This window comes from Gossypium hirsutum, chromosome D01 (genome assembly GCF_007990345.1).
Source record: "Gossypium hirsutum isolate 1008001.06 chromosome D01, Gossypium_hirsutum_v2.1, whole genome shotgun sequence".
NCBI classification, from domain to species: domain Eukaryota; kingdom Viridiplantae; phylum Streptophyta; class Magnoliopsida; order Malvales; family Malvaceae; genus Gossypium; species Gossypium hirsutum.
Genome location: NC_053437.1, coordinates 56,402,592 through 56,419,591, shown reverse-complemented (window position 1 = coordinate 56,419,591; position 17,000 = coordinate 56,402,592). Strand labels below are relative to the sequence as shown.

Below are 17,000 nucleotides of genomic sequence, written 5' to 3'. Positions count from 1 at the left end.
ATCACTTCTTTCCAAGTAAATAGATTTTTTCTACAAACTAGCAGTGAAACTAAGTTGGTTTTTTAACTAACTTTAAATCTGGATCTAATATAGATCTAGCCTTGTTTAGAATCTTTTTGTTTATATGTATTTTAGTGGTTATGAGAGAGGAAGATGACCTTTCGGTACTTGTACACCTGCTATGTCTTTAAAGTACAAGACAGAAATTAGGAGGAGGAGCTCAAACCTAGTTACTTGTCAACCAAGTAAAAAATATGTCTCCGAGAACATCAATTCCAAGAGAAATAATTATACCCTTTTTCTTAGATATTCACAGTGGAATGAAAGGTACAAATAAAGTTGTTTTTGTTTATGCTATCTATAAATATCACAACAATGGCTTCCCCTCCTCACCATTAGAATTCCCGTTTCAAACTTCTTGCTCTACCTCATTTATTTCTTAGTCAGAAAGCAATCATGGTTAGCACAAAGGAGCTCATCAAAATGGCTAGGAAGTGGAACAAGATAGCTGCCATTGGAAGGAAAAGAATTACTTCACCAAGGAGTAATAACCCAATGATGGCTAATGCAGATAACTCTAATAAATCTTCAGTTGTTGGTAAAGGCTATTTTGTTGCCTACACGATGGATAAGAAGCGTTTTTTGATTCCTTTGGCATTTCTCAACAACAGTATTTTCCAGGCACTCCTCAAGATGTCAGAAGAGGAGTTCGGGCTGTCGAGCAATCGGCCTTTAACATGCCTGTGCGATTCTGTCATAATGAGTTACATAGTGTTGTTGGTACGACGAGGATTAGCTAAAGATTTGGAGAAAGCAGTGATCAATTCTATTACTAGCAATAGCTGCTCATCGTGCAGTACATACTACTGTCACGGGGCTACAACGAACTGCGGCCCGTGACACTTCCATGAAGGACATGCTGAAAAAGAATCGCTTGTTTACGGGTTCGGAGCATATTTACCATGGAAAAAATATGCAATCTGCAACCCCAAAAGGAAAGAAAAGAAATTTGTAAATGATTATTAAACATCTGTATTATATGCCCCAAAGAGGGTTCGTTGTAAAATGCTAACTTCATGAAACAGTAGCCCTTTTTGATAACTAAAATGAGTTTATTTCTCATGGTTACCATCTACCATCTAATACTACCAAATGCAAATACATATGAAAGTAAAATATTAAAGCACTTTCAAGATTTCACATTTTTCATAGGAATCCAGTAACCTCACATCTGTATTAACCATTAAACTTCTACTGGACGCCTCTGGATAATATATTTCCGGCATTAGTGACTGCAATTGGCAAAGAATGAAATTTGGTAAGCATAAAATTGTCACATCATTTATCAGAAAGGAGCAATTGAATAGCAATGCACTGGCCAGAAAAGGACAACAGGTAAAAGAATGTCTAATATGAAGTATTGCAGTCCATCAACCATGCTTAGTAAGTAACAGTACATCCACAATGTAACCAACTCGGATAGGAATTGGAGAAATCTGTAGAAGCAAAGAACCTTTCAAGGAATTTTTTTCTTGTTCTGTTGGTTCCACCTGTCCTTTCGTTGTTCGGCATCTTAACATAACTAATAACTAACTAGTATCAGTCTTACAGTAATATTAAATTTCTAAATCCAGCATAACTTCTTCTTTTAGTCATCTGCAGGTTTTCTTGTTTACATAGTTTTGTTCACAGGCTTTGGATCCACAACAAGACAATGTTTAGTACACCATGTGATGTCGTTAAGTTTGTTAAACATGTGATTCATTTTTTTTATTACTTGTCAATTTACAGCAACAAGACTAATACAATATTCTATAGCACATAAGAAATTTCATTTCACTCTTGCAATTCCCTAATTTGTGTTAACTAACGATGAAAGAATCTCTAGAAACGTGTAAACATGCATTCCAATACTAGAAATTACATGCTTCATCTTTGAAATTACCAATAGAAGCAAGGCCAGCAGTTCAAGGAACATTTGTTCCTCCTGTATAAATAGCAGGCTAATTTCCTTCCTTCATTAGTACTAGAAACTATAAAAGAACCAACCTTCTTTTTCCTTTTCTTTTTCTAAGATTTTAGGCCGCAACACAAATGGAAACAAGCATGATTACCTCAAAGAATCTTATCAGAATGACAAGAAAGTGGCAGAAGATAGCATCCATTGGAAGTAAAAGAATCGCTTCAACAAGAACCAGTAAAACATATATTGATGCTGCAAAACATTCTAATGAATCATCAGTAGTTGATAAAGGCTGCTTTGCTATCTATACAATAGATAAGAGACGTTTTGTGATTCCCTTGGCATTTCTCAGCAACAGCATTTTTCTTGAACTCTTCAAGATGTCTGAAGAGGAGTTTGGACTGCCAGGTGATGGGCCTATAAAGTTGCCATGTGATTCAGTCCTCATGAACTACATTGTCTCCATTGTGAAACGAGGATTAGCTAAGGATATGGAGAAATCAGGGCTCAATTCCATTCCTACTTACCGCTGCTCGTCAGATGTTTATTTCAATCAAGTAGATGCAGATCAACAGTCACTTTGTCATGGATTCCAAGTAAATTGGCTTTGAATCTTGTAAATGATTTTTCTATGTCAAAACATCTCTTTCTAGGTGTAAATTATTCAAAATATCATAGTGTACTAACAAAAGATGTTTCATTTTCAGTTATTGCCGGTCTCTTTTCACCTATTTCATTCTCAAAAAGTCAACTTCCGTTTGCTTTATGATGCACTGAAAATATCTAGTCTTGTTCTTGTCTACAATTTTTAATATTTGGGTGTTTTTATTTTCACTTCATTCCAAGTGAATCGGTCATCTCTTGAAAGCAGAACAAATGAAAGTCTAACATTGGTAAACAAAGTAAATGCACGTAACACCTGCTGTGTCCTTAAACTACGATACAAATTAAGAGGAGCGAAGCTCCTCAAGGTGTTGATATTATGCTTAATTTGCATAATTTTGTTATGTATTTTAACTATTTTTGGATATAAATTCTGTTGATTTTGATACATTATTGGTAATTTTTTATATAAGTATAATATTATTTAATGCGTTGGAAAACAAGTTTAAATTGTGGATTAAAGTGGACATTAAAACTATTTTAATAATTACTTTTATTTCTTTAAATTTTAATTACGGATTGGATTTACCTTGAAAGACAAAAAAAAATCATATAATCTATTTTAGATTTATTATTATTATTATTATTGTTATTATATATAGGGAAACGTGAGGACGAAGCTACGCATAAAACAAAAAAGAATAAATAAGCTTTTGGCTTTGATTTTTGGTTTGAGTCACATAGGAAGACTTTGAATTTGGATTGTAGCCGCACAGCTTTTGCTTTTCTTTCCAATTTTAATTTTTTTTTTTACCAATTTTCTTATGCCTTTTCTCTCCTCTTATAATTTATAAAAAAAATATTTTGATTTTAGTTTGATAATTAATTTGTGTAATACCTAATTTTAGTCCGGGCTCACATATGGAAACATAATCTTCAAGGATATGTAATTTTAGCATGATATGCAATCTTAGATATGATATATGCAATCTTAGAAGATATGATTTTGTAATCTTAGAGATTTAATTTGTAGATACCATTTAATCTTAGCCGTTGATATAATTGATCTGTACCGTTGGATTTTGGGAGGCTCAACTATAAATAGAGGTCTCTCCCTTCATTGTAAGGGACTGAAGTTGGGAGTAATAATAACTCTTAAGAGTATTTTCTTAAATTTCTCTCTCTTGCGTTCTTATTTTATTGATTTGTGTATAATTTATTAATTTGTATATTGTTGATTTCAAATATCTTTTTCCCTTATTATTTATTTTCAAATTCATTATTTTCAATTTTGTTTACATTTTATTTGGCCTTATATATTTTTCTATTTTATACTCTTTGTTTTAAATTCATTAGTCTTTGATTATTGATGCTATTTAATCCTTTATTTGTTATTTTAGCTTTTTTTATTCATAAATTAATTATTTTAATATTATTAATACTATTATGTGACATCATTAATCTTGTATCATTATTATTATTATTATTTTATATTCATGCGCATGCATCGTTTTTATGTAATATATATTGTTTTATATATAGTATACGTATGTTTATATATATTTTATACATATTTTTTATTTTTATTTTACTTCCTAACTTTTATATACATATAAATACTTTTATATTTAGTTTCAATTTTTTTTACTTTTGTATATATGTACATGTACGTATTTATATATTTTTCTAATGAATATTTTTTTATATATTTATACGCACATGCCTATGTTTTTTTATTTGCTTAAATACAAACTTATATTTTCAACACATATGTTATAATATATATATGTATATTTATATATTTTTCTTTATTTTCGTAAATGTATTATATATATTTTGTTATAAATTCTATAGTCCAAAATTTTATATGCAAACCCATGTGTATGTTTTTTTTTCTTTATAATTTCATGTATATATTTTGTACCTTTTTTCTCTTTATATTTTTTTGTTTATTTCCTTCATTTACTTATTGATTTATGTTTTCATTTATATTTTGTTCATTTGATACTTTACATGTCGTTGTTTTTTATGTACATTAATTTCGTTTATTTCTATGTCATTGTTGTATTTATTATTGTATTTTACACTTAATGTAGCATTACATCATTTTTTTTACTCGATTTTAAAATTTTTAAAATTGAGATAATACTCGTATTTAGGATTTTCAAGGAAATTGAGCCCTAACGTATTGGGTTCCAATTTTCTTCGTTAAATCTAACAATCGAGAATTGCTCATTAATCAAAAAAATTAAATGAAAAGCTTGTTGTCGGGAATTTAATATGTTGTATCCTAACGTATTGGATGTGACGTATTGATTTCTCGAGACAAAGATTTTTTTAAAAAATAATAACAAAGGAAATATTCCAAGTTTAGGATTTTGAGAAATTGCGCCCTAACGTTTTGGGCCGCGATTTCTTTATAAATCTTAAACAAATGAATATTCTTTTAAATTTTATTACACGAGTATTTTGGACTAATTCATTTTTGAGGAATTAGAATGTCGTACCCTAACGCATTGGATGTGACATTTTCTTTCTCCGAAATGACAAGAGTCTTAATAAGTAACGTTTTTTAAGTTTTTATTAAGGATCGTATTTTTAAATTTTTGACATTAAGACACTAATTAATTAACTAGGTACCAATTTTAGGCGTTACGAGGGTGCTAATCCTTCCTCGTACGTAACCGACTCCCGGATCCATTTTTCTAAAACTCGTAGACCAAAGCTATTTTTTAGGTGATCCAATCACACCTCAATAAAGATTAGTGGCGACTCCCAATTTTTGTTTTTTTTTAAGTCGACAACTAATTTGTTTTTTTCTCAAAATAAAAAATGGTTTCGACAATTTGATTTTTAAACAGTAAGATTTTGAATTTGCACTTAATATTTTTTATATCGGTATTTGTTAATTCTTTGGTTTAGGAGATAAACTCAGTCGCTTAATAACATCGTTTTAGCATAAAAAAAAAGACTCCTTGATTTGGTGTTGGACGGCATACAATTGGTTAACCGTTACAATCTGTAATTGTCGTGTTTGGTCCACTGAAGAATAAACTGACATAACCAATTGAATAAGTGATTGAATCCGTCAAGTGAATTAACAATCAAGTTTATATTACCTGCAAAGTTGAGGCCGTTGATTTGAGTCGAGTCCTTCAAGTTCGCAAAGCTGCTGAGGAATTAAATCGAAAGTTGATTTCAAGGTTATTTGCATGGTAAGTATTAGTTTTCGTGTTGTTCTCGCAATAAATTTACATACGGAAGGGCTGGTGGTTTGAGGTTGTTCCTCGATCACTATAATCGACTTATCGGTTGGAGGATAAAATTTATTATCCAACATGTGTTTGAAGTCGAAGTCAAAATCGTAACTGAAGCTGGAACTTTTGTTATATCAAATTGCACAATTTTAATTTTTGTTTGTTTATTTTTATTGCGTCAATTTATTTCTAATGTTTGTTTTTGTTTGAATTTTAGTTACATGTTTTATATTTAGATTAAATTCCCCTTATTTATTTTCATAGGTTCGCATAAATTTTTGTTGTACGAAATAATAAAACTGATCAGTCTAATATTTGTGGGCTATATTACAAATTTAATTTAATTTCAATATAAGAATTTATTTTTATGGATTCAACAACCATCAGGTCTGTTGGTTTTAACTAACATTAATAAACTTTAATCGATTATTGCTTCATTCGGATGGTCAGTGAAAAGGGTTTAGTGACAAAATTGTAGATTGATAGTGCATCAGGAGGATCTCGCCAGTCATCCAAATGAATCATATAGTAGGTACAATTACTGTTCATCTATCTTCAAGGATGATCAAATGAGAACAGCAAATTGTTTCTGGGTACTGAAACAGAACATAAGGCTAGGATTCTTGTACAAGGATCGTTGTTACTATAAAAATATTATTATAAATGGTAACATAATTCATCGTAACAAGTGCTCGTACATATGCCAAAATCCTACCAAGAATTTCAGCACATAAGTTTGGTTTTTTTTTAAGGTATTTATTGAGGAGGTAGATATTAACCACGAATTTTTCAACATATAAGTTTTAACCGACATAATATATTTAGTTGTAGAGTAGAAGGAGCAACCATTGGGACTCACTTTATATCAAATTCAATGATATGCATGACATTTTCTAGACTCCTAGAAAAATAGTAGTAACCAACTGTACGCTTGCCCTGCGATAACATATTTGCCTACCTCTTAAAACTGAGGAAGACTTTGGTTTAACAAGTCAAGCTCCTCTAATATTGCCCTGCGATTCAACATTGTTCGGGTAACTAGTCTTCATTGTTCTTTGCACATCTTTCCATGTTTGGTGATACCGAACAACTTACACTCGAAAAATGTAAATGATTGTGTAATTAATGAAGGCGTATTAGAAAAGCCTCATAGTCTTTGCATAGGCAGAGTAACGAAGCATGATCACTAAAGTAGCAAAGAAGTTGCAGAAGGTGTCTGCAACAAAAAGAAAAAAGAATTACCTCATCTAGAAGAATTTTGCAATTCCCTTGCGATATCTCAACAATAACATTCTTCTACAGCTACTGAAGATGTCTAAACAGGGATTAGAGCTACCTACTAATCAGTTGAACTATGATATCTGACGCAGTATTCAAGAATTACGTGGTCTCATTCTCCTGTAAGAACATGGAGCAACTAGTTGCATAGAAGAAAGTGGATGAATCATTCTTTCTCTCATGTATATTTCTACTTTACCCCACAACATTCGATGCTGTATAGGTCTCATTCCCCACCAACTGATAATAACCATCATTGATATACTTAAATATTAATTAATATTATATTATTTGTCGTTCGGGTTTTGAAATTTCCACAAGCAAGTCTAACATATCGCTTGTATGTAAGCATTCCAGCTTTTCAAAATTCAAACAGTATCCCATTATTGACCAGAGATTGCGTATTCTACTTCAGGCTTTTGAACACAGTATAAAGCAGAGAAACAATATTGTGGGGGAAATGATTAGTGATTCAAAAATAAAGAACATAAGAAATAAGAGCAGATAGACATTGAAATTCGAATCTAATCTGCTCTGATTATTGTTTCAGATCCCCATGATGATGATCATTTATTGTTGTTGGTCAATTCTTGTGTTGAACCATATAATATTTTAATTCCTTTCCTAGCTGTATGTCAATCCCTGATTTTGTCATGCACATGCCTGAATTAGTTTCCAGAAGCCATCTTCATAAACTTACCTCAAAATAGCAGGTTTAGACATATCATTCTCACATAAATTTACTAACAGTGGTCACTTAGTAGAAACTCACCCACCTGCATCTGTCTAATACTTGAAATTTAAAATAAAAACATGGATAAATTTGGGGTTTCATGCCTTCCTATTATACATGATTAAAATAGTTGCAACGTGCTTTTTGCAATATAATCTTCATTAAAGTAACTATCTTGTGATCTGAATTGGTGGGTTCAAACTAAGGCAGCGGAAACCAACATATGAACTCTTTTATCATTTTTCAATTTTTTTTTATCATTCTCATTTTTCATTACAAAACCTAAATTCTTGACTATGGGATATCGACTTTGTTTTAACGTGCAATTTTATACATGAAATTTTGATTTGATCTAATTCTCACAAATTATTAACACAATTATTATTTTATGTTTATATATTGCACACACAAATATATAATTATATTTATCTAATATAAAAATAAATTGATGTATTTATTTCTTTAAATGTGTATGAAATTAAAGTTTCATGTATATATTTGAACCACAACCATAGTATTATATGTATAATTACACCAAATCAAAGTGTATGCATCAAATTACACATTAAATCAAAGTTTATATATAATTTTGAGATTCATCATTATAGGAAATGAGTTAATAGAAATATTACGACCGGTCAGATTATGCTCCCAATCACTAACGCTTTACACATTTAAAAATTTTCCCCTCTAGTAATTAGTTCCTTTACTATTTTGGTATGATAATTGAAGTCCATTGATAACACTGTCAATATACCTTTCTTAAATTGGATTGTGTGACTTTTTTAAAATCCAAGAAAAAAATGGTTCACATTACCAATATTACATACGTGGAAGGCCTAATAAACAAATAAAAATGTTATGTAAGATTGTAAAGATTTTCAATTTTGAATCCGGGGTTATAAAATTCTTTGTTAGGATTACTTCATAGAAGTAAGGTGAATTAAAAAAAGAAACAGAAAAAAAAACGATGCCACATAATCCAATTTAATAAAATTCAATTTGAAATTTAAAGTAGAACAATTAAATTCAAAATGTGTAAAGAGTATAGGGACTAAAAGAAGAATTAGACCATTAGGCCTTGTACAGGTTGGCTTATTGGGAGGAGATGGAGTTGACTCCGTGGTTTCAATCTTTTTTTTGATTTTTTTCGCCGTTTCTTCCGCTAATTAAATCATTAGTCAAATTATTGCCCTTAATAATTAACCACTCTGGGCTTTGAAGTTTGAACATGTAAATTCAAACATTATAATTGAAAAAAATATAAATATAAATATTTCAGACGTAAAAATTGAGCATTTGATCCAATTGCCAGACGTTCAAACTGTTTTTTATTATATTAATAGGTAGCCCACTTTATTAGATTATAAAACAGGATATTTTGACATTTTATATATTTCGTTCAAAAATGCCATCTTTAGATTGTTTACTTATTCTGAAAACACCAGGAAATTGTGGATAACTCCCAATATTGACTACAAGTTTACAATTACCACACTTTTATGAATTTATATTTGATAAATCTATGTAGGTATCAGTTTGCAAAATAGGTACCCTAATGATACCCAAACAAGATTTATTACATTTTATATTGCATACGATAATACAAAAGCGTCTTATATATATACAAGGACCCCCACTAATTCAATTTACAACTTTGCTGGTTTAATTATGATTTAATTTATCAAATTTTGGTAGTCTTTATAAATTACGAGGATCATATTTGGATAAATTAAAATTCGTAAAACCCGATTGCTAAACTTGATGCAAGTATGAAACTAGGCGAAGTCGGTCGCAATATTGTATTTGACTGTCCTCCATTTTCTTGAATGACCTGAAAAGCATGGCTATTAAATAAATTTAGATGACGAGAATATTAAAAGGTTGTTTTTTTAACATTTATTCAACAAGGCAAGTGTTTTACTTTGAAAACATTTGTTTTTTTTTTTAATGTTTATCTATAAGGACTCATTCCAAATCAAGTTCTAAGTTATAATAGTAAACGTCTGTATGTACTGGTTGACCCAAAAATATTTTGGTTGGCTACTTTGAGTGACCGGCAGTTGTAAAGTATGAGTTAAGATATATGTCGATGGGTTGAAAAAACTGAACTAGTGAGCCCCGGCTGGCAGTCTTCCCCTTTTTCCTGGCTTTGAATATTAACCACCATTCTCCTAAAATCAACTTGCCCTCGTCATCAAATAGTAAATTAACCATGTTTATATTACATAAAATCCCTACATTGTTTTCTAAGTTCCGGAGTCTATATATAGGAGATATTTTAGTGCATCTATGTGAGGGAAAAGCAGGGAAATTACCACATACTTGAGAGAGATCAAGGTGACAACTTATTTGGGACGATAAAAATGGGTGATAAGGAAATAGGCTCCTTCCCTACAACACCAAGAACTGGTTCGGCAGCACCAACGCCGCCGATATCGGCTCCTCCTTCCCAACTTCATTCTCCCTCTCTTACTCGATCACCGCTTCTTTCCACGGATGATCACATACAACCTGCAAGCAAAACCCCAAAAAGTTCAACCCCAAGGATTAGAACCCCACGTTTTATTACTCCTTTGGGAAGTCCAATAAGAAGGGCTCTTAAGCTTACCAGGTTTGACCCTCATGATGCTTGGCTTCCCATCACTGAGTCAAGGAATGGAAATGCCTATTACGCTGCGTTTCATACTCTCTGTTCAGGGATTGGTATTCAAGCCCTTGTGCTCCCTGTTGCTTTCACGTTCCTTGGGTGGTACGCAATCAAAGACACTTGTAAATTTTCATGGTGCTTACAATATGCAACAGGTTGATGAAGTTAACAGGTTATACCAATGTTTGTTGTTTCTAGGTCTTGGGGAATCATAACCTTGACTGTGGCCTTCATATGGCAGCTTTACACCCTATACTTACTGGTCCACCTCCATGAATCTCCTGAAACTGGAATGCGTTACAGCAGATATCTTCAGCTTTGCAATGCAACTTTCGGTAAAGCCATAAACCCAACATTAATTCTTGATTTTCTAGCGAATTTTGGAAGTTGAAACTGATTGTTTAATGTTCATTCATGGTTAACAACTCAGGTGAGAAGTTAGCAAAATGGTTTGCATTGTTCCCCATCTTGTACCTATCAGCTGGAACATGCATCACCTTGATCATCATCGGTGCCCAATCTTGTAGGCTGTTTTTCAATACTGTATGCGGTGGAACATGCTCCGCTCAGCCACCTACCAACGCGGAGTGGTACTTAATATTCACTTCTGCTGCAGTGCTTCTGTCTCAGCTGCCTAATTTAAACTCGATCGCCGGTGTGTCGCTCGTCGGAGCCATCACAGCTATTGCGTATTGCACCCTAATTTGGGTGATTTCAGTGGTTGAGGGAAGAATGCCTGGAGTATCATACAATCCAGTGAAAGGAAGAACTGAAGTTATTAGAATTTTTGATATTCTTAATGCACTTGGGATCATTGCTTTTGCTTTTAGAGGCCACAATCTGATACTTGAGATTCAGGTAAAATTTCCCATACTCTACTGATATATGTTTCTTCATTTAGATTATAAATTAAATTTTTATGCCATCATAGAAAAAAATTAAAAATATTAAATTCGGCTTTAATTATATTTTTAAAAGTAAAATCCAACGAAATATTTCATTTTTATCCCTTCTCAAAAATATTACAAATTCATTTTTAAGTCACTCTAATTTCTTCTCAAATTTTTCATGTTCATCAAACAATTCTTGGCTTAGCTATTTATGACGGTTTTTATACAAAAAAACATCAACTTTGACTCTTTGACAAATACATAGAGAATTTTAAATAAAAAAACATTTAAACAAGAACAAACTTGTTGACCACGTGCACACACATTTAAAAAAGATGTCAGCTTTGCTTAATGAAGCAGCTGACTTCGACATTTATCTTGAAAGTGTAAACAAATGGTTTTACTTTGCAAGCTGAATTATGATTTTAAAGCCTTAATTTCTACAATACAAAACGTAACACCCTATGAAAACAAGAGCCTAAAGATGTTGAATTTCAACATTCAACCAAGGGATTTGTCTCAATCCCATGAAACTGCGGGACTTCGAGTCAAAAAGAAGTATGATATTACATTGGAACCACCAACTTGCAGGCAACCATGCCGTCGGACGAGAAACATCCCTCGCGTGTGCCAATGTGGAAGGGAGTCAAGATAGCTTACACACTTGTCGCAATGTGCTTATTCCCTCTTGCAATTGCTGGCTATTGGGCTTACGGTCAAATGGTAACTACTGCTTTTAATATCTTTCACACTTGAACACTTTCCTTTACTACAATTCAATGTTTTGCAAGATTAATGTTTATTTTGTTTTTGTCATTGACAGATACCGGTAGATGGGGGTATGCTAACAGCCTTATTTGCATTCCATGGTCAAGATACATCCCAATTCCTCCTAGGATTAACAAGTTTATGCGTCATAATTAGTTCCCTAAGCTCATTCCAAATCTACGGCATGCCAGCGTTCGACGACATGGAATCTCTATACGTCAAGAAGAAGAAGGAGCCGTCACCGTGGTGGCTGCGACTGATTTTCCGGGCATTGTTTGGCTATCTATGCTTCTTTGCGGCAGTGGCAATCCCCTTCTTAGCAAGCTTTGCTGGTCTTATTGGAGGGATAACATTGCCGGTCACCTTAGCTTACCCATGCTTCATGTGGGTTAAGGTAAAAAAACCCAAGGTGTATGGCCCAAATTGGTGGCTAAATTGGTCATTAGGTCTCTTTGGGATGGCTCTAAGTGGGCTTTTAATAGCGGCTTCACTTTTTGTTATTATTGATAATGGTGTTGAATTTAGCTTCTTTAATCCTGCGTAAGAATGTCATTAGCATGAGGTGATTAGCTTCACACCCTTTGTCCAATCACGTACTAGAGTTTTGATTAGATATGTGTGTTTATACATTTTCAACATGTGGGATTTTTTTTAGAAAACAAAACAATAAGGACAATTGTAAGTTGTAATAAACTCCAATGAGCAGCCAAGTCTTTATTCTTACATCACCATTTGCTACTCTTTGCACATTTGTTACAGCCAAAGGCTTAATGTGTGAGCATGAAGAATCAATTAGAGATGTTTTTGGTTAAAAAGGGAACTGAGACAGTAAAAAGTCCTGAAGAATCGCAGGAGTTGGAGACAACAATGGATGCTGAATCTGCTGCTTTTGTTTTCCAATAAAAGGAGAGGTGGGCTCTTTTGGGGTGAAATATAAACTCTAATTATTATAACGTGTTATGGGAAACCCAATAAGATCAGAATCTTTAGGATTATATTCCCAAGACATGGAGTGAAAGTCTTACAAAAAAAAAAAAAGACATGATTTACAACTTTTAATTACTTATAATAATTCTTTAATTTGTTTCGAAATATTTAGGAAATCATTCTCTCAAATTAAAAGGGCTGTTAGTCTACCAAAGGAATCTCCAAGAAGAATCTAAATCAATGAAGTAAAAACTGGAATCTAACAATTGATTATGTACTTTTTTTTTGTCAAAACAACATCATTATATTAAATTTGCAATTTAATAAAACAAAACCTACTAACTTTATACCAACTAAATTAGATATTCATCCTTATTCAAAATGAAAACTAAAGAAGATGGAGGTGGACGAACCCTCAGTATACATCTCCTTTTTTACATGCTTAGCTACCATAATTCTCCTCCTCCTACGGATTAGGCTACATTTTTCACAAATTTTACAAATGAAAATTCTTATTTTTATAGTTTTTATTTCTTAATTTTTTTTTAAATCTGCTTATTGGAAGAAAATACTTTTCTTGAAATTTAAATTGGATTCACTACACCAGAACAAGTTTTTAGCGGCGTTTTTTTAGGCCTTTAGCGGCACTTTTTAACGCCACTAAATCCATTTCCGGCGCTTGAAGAAGCGCCACAAAAAATGCCGCTAACGACAACGTCGTTAACTTTTACGGCGCTTACAGAAAAAAACGCCGCTAAAGATCATGTTCTTTAGCGGCGCTTAGGAAAAAACGCCGCAAAAGATCATGTTCTTTAGCGGCGCTTAGGAAAAAACGCCGCTAAAGATCATGTTCTTTAGCGGCGCTTTGGAAGAAAAGGCTGTTGGATCGCCGGCACCCCTATGGCACAGCGAAAAATAAAAATCCTGCGATCCTAACCAGGGATCCATGTGTGAGGAACGAATCGGTGTGAAAGAGGTTGCGAAATTACCTAATGTTTATTCAGAGTAGACAGCAACACCTCAACAACGAGTAGTCTGATCTGCTGTCGAACCAAACCGCAATCTATCGTGATTCCGGCCTCTACGTAATCCACCCAGTTGACTACAAACGGAAGGAATCCCCAAAACAGTTTTGAGAGTTATTTTTCTTTGACGACTGCTAGACTAGAACAAAGAAAAACGGGATTATATATATCCTTTTGTTTTAGGGTTTTTTTAAGAATTAAATAAATATAATAATATTTTAATCCGAAAATTATAATTACATTAATTATAATATAAGTTCGGTAAACCATATATTTATTTGAATTCTTATGCTAACCAAATTCATGTCCTCACTATACGTACAACAACCTTGTACATAATGTGTTGGAAATTTGATTACCGAATTAAATTAATTCTATAATTAATTTAATTCAAGCGACCCCAAAAACAATACCAACTATGGTTTATTCTGTTCATTTCAACTATAGGGGTGTGACCCTGTAGGTTCTTGTAACGTTAGCAGTAACACTAGAACGATTCTAATGCTACGAACAATGAGTGGCATCTAGCAATGCATCATTGCTACCTAAGTCACAAGAGATCATGATTCGACATAACCTTTTTATGATTAACCTTTTATGCAATAATCCTTAAGTCCTTTATCTCTGGATTGGGCACAAGTCATGGAATAGTCACACTTGCATTGTCCATTCCATGTTCCTTGATATCTTAAGCAGACTACGATATACAAATAAGTATGACATCTAATATCAACTTATTTGAGCATGGCCATGCATTTCTAGTCTCACTTAATCAAGTGGCCTAAGATATTACTCCCATTATGTAGGAGGGACTTATCCTATATAGACCAATCATATCCCTCTACATAGATTGCGGTATATCCAACATCAGTCTTTATAGAACAACCAGTTACGGTGTACGTTTGACTGTATCAAAATATACAACTCACGATGTTGGGATTATGATGATCTCAAGTCTGAGGATCATATAAATATTAATCATTATGAGTAATGTCGTGACAATTACATAATAATCCAAGAAACATACTCATAACGGGTCAGTCCAATATGTTGTTCTCTAACACACATATTCATGTAATGATTCTGACATTCCATATCAATGACAACTCTTTATCATTAATCAACTACATGTTAGTCTTAATGCATTATCGTTGTCCTATCCAACAATAATACTTGACTAAGGAACTTTTAAGAATAATCATATTATTCTCAGGACATTATTATAAAACAGTTTATTTATATACACAGAAAAGAAACTGAAATAATAATGGTAACGCCTTATATTAATAAACATGATAAATCAAGTATGTTATTACAACCATCTCATGATTGTTCTTTGGGCATACTCTAACAAACGCCTCTAAAAGTAATGTTCTATAGCGACGCTTGTTCAAAAACGCCGCTAAAAGTAGTGTTCTTTAGCGGCGCTTGTTTCACAAACGCCACTGTTTTGATATGACTTTTAGCGGCGCTTTTTTAAAAAATGCCACTAATTTTGGGATTTTTTTTAAAATAAAATTTTTCTGTTTTTTTCAGCCCTCCTACAACAACAAATCAAAAGCAACAAGATCTAAACTAACCAAAAACAATAAATTTATATAATATTTCAAATTAAATGAATAAATAATATTAATTGATATAAATAAAAGTGAATTTCAGACTTTTCTTTACAAAAACGTTAAAAGTATTTTTGCAACATACACTATGACGGCAGAAGTTGCGACTGCTGAAACATCTTCATCATAATCTGAAGCTGCTGTTGAAGTTCGTCGTACTTTTTGCTCTGCTCTGCTTCTCTCGATGCCGCATCTTTTTGAAGTCGTAGCTGTAGTTCTTCATATTTCTTTTGAACCTCTGCTTCTATCGCTGCTTCTCTCACTACGGCATCTGCTTCCCTCGCTGCCGCCTCTGATTTAAGTTGTTGCTGAAGTTCTTCATATTTCCTTTGAACCTCAAATGTGGTCGCTTGCATCTAAGCCATCTGGTCTTTTAACCTCTGAACTTCAGCTTGAGATTGACTCCCCGAAGCCATGTATTGGTGCGAGCTGGATCCAAAATATTGGGTTGGGCTGATAAAAGATCCTTGAATTCGAACCCGACCATACTTTTCAGGACCCAAAACTTCAGTAATAATCCGGTTATCAATGTCTTCAAGATGAACAGAACTATCACTAGAAGCAATCACTTCGTACTCCGTCTTTTTTTTCTTTAGTTTTTCCTAATAAATAAATCACATAGTTAGGAACGCAATATATAGTAAAAAAAACAAATGCAATATAACAATAGTCGCATTACAAGCAATGAATTAAACCATTAGAAAATAAACACTATAAATAACTAAAACAAGTGAAATCGTATTAAGTAAACGTACTATAATTTCACCAGCTTCAGGAGTCATAACAGATCCATCTTTCTTCTTATGTGTAATTTTAAAAAGTTGAAGGCGTCCAACTTTTTGACCGAACGACCGTTCCCATAATATAGTAGTAAAAATATTATTTAATAGAAGGTTATACATTTTAAGAATTAAAAAATTAAAAATACCTCCGCCTCAGCTACACATGCAAAACTTCTCGACCCTGCTGTGTGAGTGAATTTTTGTTGCTGTCGACTGCTTTTTCTAACTCGTTCACGATCCTACGTTATAATATTTTTAGTACGTAAATAGTAAATACTATAAACCAAAATAATTACAATAGTTTGGAAGTACGTCATACCTCGCCTTTCTGAGAATGCCAAAATCTAATCGCATCTTCCCATTGGTACCTCAACATACCCGACCAGACATTTTGCAATTTCTCATTGAGGGTTGTTTTTGTTTTATAATAATTTTTCTTCAAAGTACTTTTATTGTCTCTCCATCTTTTTCCCAATGCCTTCTTTACATAAGCATCCGAGACCTCTAA

The 17,000-nt window shown here is 32.8% G+C and overlaps 3 protein-coding genes across 3 annotated transcripts; all 3 read left to right on the top strand.

The window, feature by feature from the left end:
- The first annotated feature begins 456 nt into the window (after positions 1–456).
- Positions 457–900, top strand: LOC107921551 (auxin-responsive protein SAUR64). The gene has a single exon (XM_016851389.1). The coding sequence runs from the start codon at positions 457–459 to the stop codon at positions 898–900; it is 444 nt and encodes a 147-aa protein (XP_016706878.1).
- A 1,194-nt stretch (positions 901–2,094) lies between these two features.
- On the top strand, positions 2,095–2,574 carry LOC107921553 (auxin-responsive protein SAUR68). Its single transcript, XM_016851390.1, has one exon. It carries the CDS (start codon positions 2,095–2,097, stop codon positions 2,572–2,574), a length of 480 nt encoding a protein of 159 aa, XP_016706879.1.
- Positions 2,575–9,827: 7,253 nt separating this feature from the next.
- Positions 9,828–12,865, top strand: LOC107921554 (lysine histidine transporter-like 8). The gene is made up of 5 exons (XM_016851391.2): positions 9,828–10,586; positions 10,683–10,819; positions 10,915–11,342; positions 11,966–12,097; positions 12,198–12,865. Exons 1-5 carry the CDS (start codon positions 10,201–10,203, stop codon positions 12,684–12,686), a joined length of 1,572 nt encoding a protein of 523 aa, XP_016706880.2. The 5' UTR covers positions 9,828–10,200; the 3' UTR covers positions 12,687–12,865.
- The last annotated feature ends 4,135 nt before the right edge of the window (positions 12,866–17,000 follow it).

What these genes read in the sequence shown, in the direction of transcription:
- LOC107921551 (XM_016851389.1), top strand. Translation starts at nt 457, where the DNA reads ATGGTTAGCACAAAGGAGCTCATCAAAATGGCTAGGAAGTGGAACAAG.
- LOC107921553 (XM_016851390.1), top strand. Translation starts at nt 2,095, where the DNA reads ATGGAAACAAGCATGATTACCTCAAAGAATCTTATCAGAATGACAAGA.
- LOC107921554 (XM_016851391.2), top strand. Translation starts at nt 10,201, where the DNA reads ATGGGTGATAAGGAAATAGGCTCCTTCCCTACAACACCAAGAACTGGT. An exon ending in GCTTTGCAATGCAACTTTCG is followed by an intron (nt 10,820 to 10,914) that starts GTAAAGCCATAA and finishes TTAACAACTCAG; the next exon opens with GTGAGAAGTTAGCAAAATGG. An exon ending in ATCTGATACTTGAGATTCAG is followed by an intron (nt 11,343 to 11,965) that starts GTAAAATTTCCC and finishes ACCAACTTGCAG; the next exon opens with GCAACCATGCCGTCGGACGA.